Below are 1,147 nucleotides of genomic sequence, written 5' to 3'. Positions count from 1 at the left end.
TCCTTCTTTTGTCCTTTCCATGCGCATTTAGCCCCTAAGCATGCTGTTTTGGACTTATTGTGTGCTTTACATTTGTTTTTGAGGTCTGTTTTGGGTGTTGGCTGGGCTACGGGTGCTGGGGCTGGGAATGTAGCTGCAAATGTTTTTTCTTTCTTAATGGCGACCTGCGCGGCTGTTTCTTTTGTTTTTAATTGTAAGTTTAGCCGGGCTACTGCGGCAGCTGCCGCGGCTTTTGTTTCCATTGTTTCTGCTAGGTCCTCCAAGGCGGCCATCCATTTCATGGGTTTGATCGCTGTTTCGCCTGCTGTCGCTAAATTGGTGAATTTGATGCACATTCCTCCATTTGATTTCCCCGTACAGCCGGAACGAAACGCACCTAGTTGGCCGTGCGTCGCGTCTGTGTTTATTAATTGTCTGACGTGCTGAACTGACTGCTTGATTTCCTGAGCCGTTACCGATTGTTTTGAGTGTCCACCGCACGTCCTCCCAAGTGTTTGGTATACACTTGCTGCAACTGCTCCCCCGCCGCTGTTCCAGGCTGCTGCCGTTGCTGCTTGGTTACCGCACGCGCCGTCTGTTATTGTATCGCTGCTATCCTTTTGGCACACACATGCCAGTGCGGCGAGAACTGTTACTGGAGATGGAGTTGCATCTTTTACCGTGCAGGCCGCTGCCCTTGCTGTTGATGCTATAGAGCTGCCGAAAACTTTGTCGGCGGTAATTGTGTCTAGCGCGCTGGTTGTGTCGCCGGCGATGGCTTCCGCTATTATTTGCTTTGCTTTTTCCGCAGTAAGATCTTTGGCCGCTTGTGAAGGGGGTTTCTAATGTTGCTGCAAGCTGTTGAGTTCCTCTGCTAACACGGCTATTTCTGCTTGCCCTAGCTGTTTGGCTGTCTCCGATATATCACTGTCGATAGCCTCTTTTACCCTTTTGTTATCGGTTCCTTTCTTAAAGGATTCAGCCGCCTTTTTCAAGTGTTTCCAATATTTGACGCCGCCAATGGTTGTCACCCCTGCTTTATCAGCATCTGCGTGTACCTCTTCTGTTTCTGAGTTTGTGTAGAACTTTTACTTCCACACCGGTGATGGGAGCGTGAAGTTTAACTCCTGGATCAACTCGTATGCGGTAGTGTGAAGCGGCTCGATTG

At 49.5% G+C, this 1,147-nt stretch overlaps 1 pseudogene across 1 annotated transcript; it reads right to left on the bottom strand.

Annotated features, from left to right (window-relative positions):
* Nucleotides 1-11: 11 nt before the first annotated feature.
* Nucleotides 12-1,145, bottom strand: TEOVI_000604300:pseudogene (annotated as a pseudogene). Its single transcript has one exon. A coding segment is annotated over exon 1 (1,134 nt).
* Nucleotides 1,146-1,147: the final 2 nt, after the last annotated feature.

The sequence above is a fragment of the Trypanosoma equiperdum genome, assembly GCF_001457755.1.
Source record: "Trypanosoma equiperdum strain OVI genome assembly, contig: ctg_1819, whole genome shotgun sequence".
Lineage (NCBI taxonomy): Eukaryota > Euglenozoa > Kinetoplastea > Trypanosomatida > Trypanosomatidae > Trypanosoma > Trypanosoma equiperdum.
Note: the sequence above shows the minus strand (reverse complement) of the source record. Positions and strands in the feature narration are given on the sequence as shown.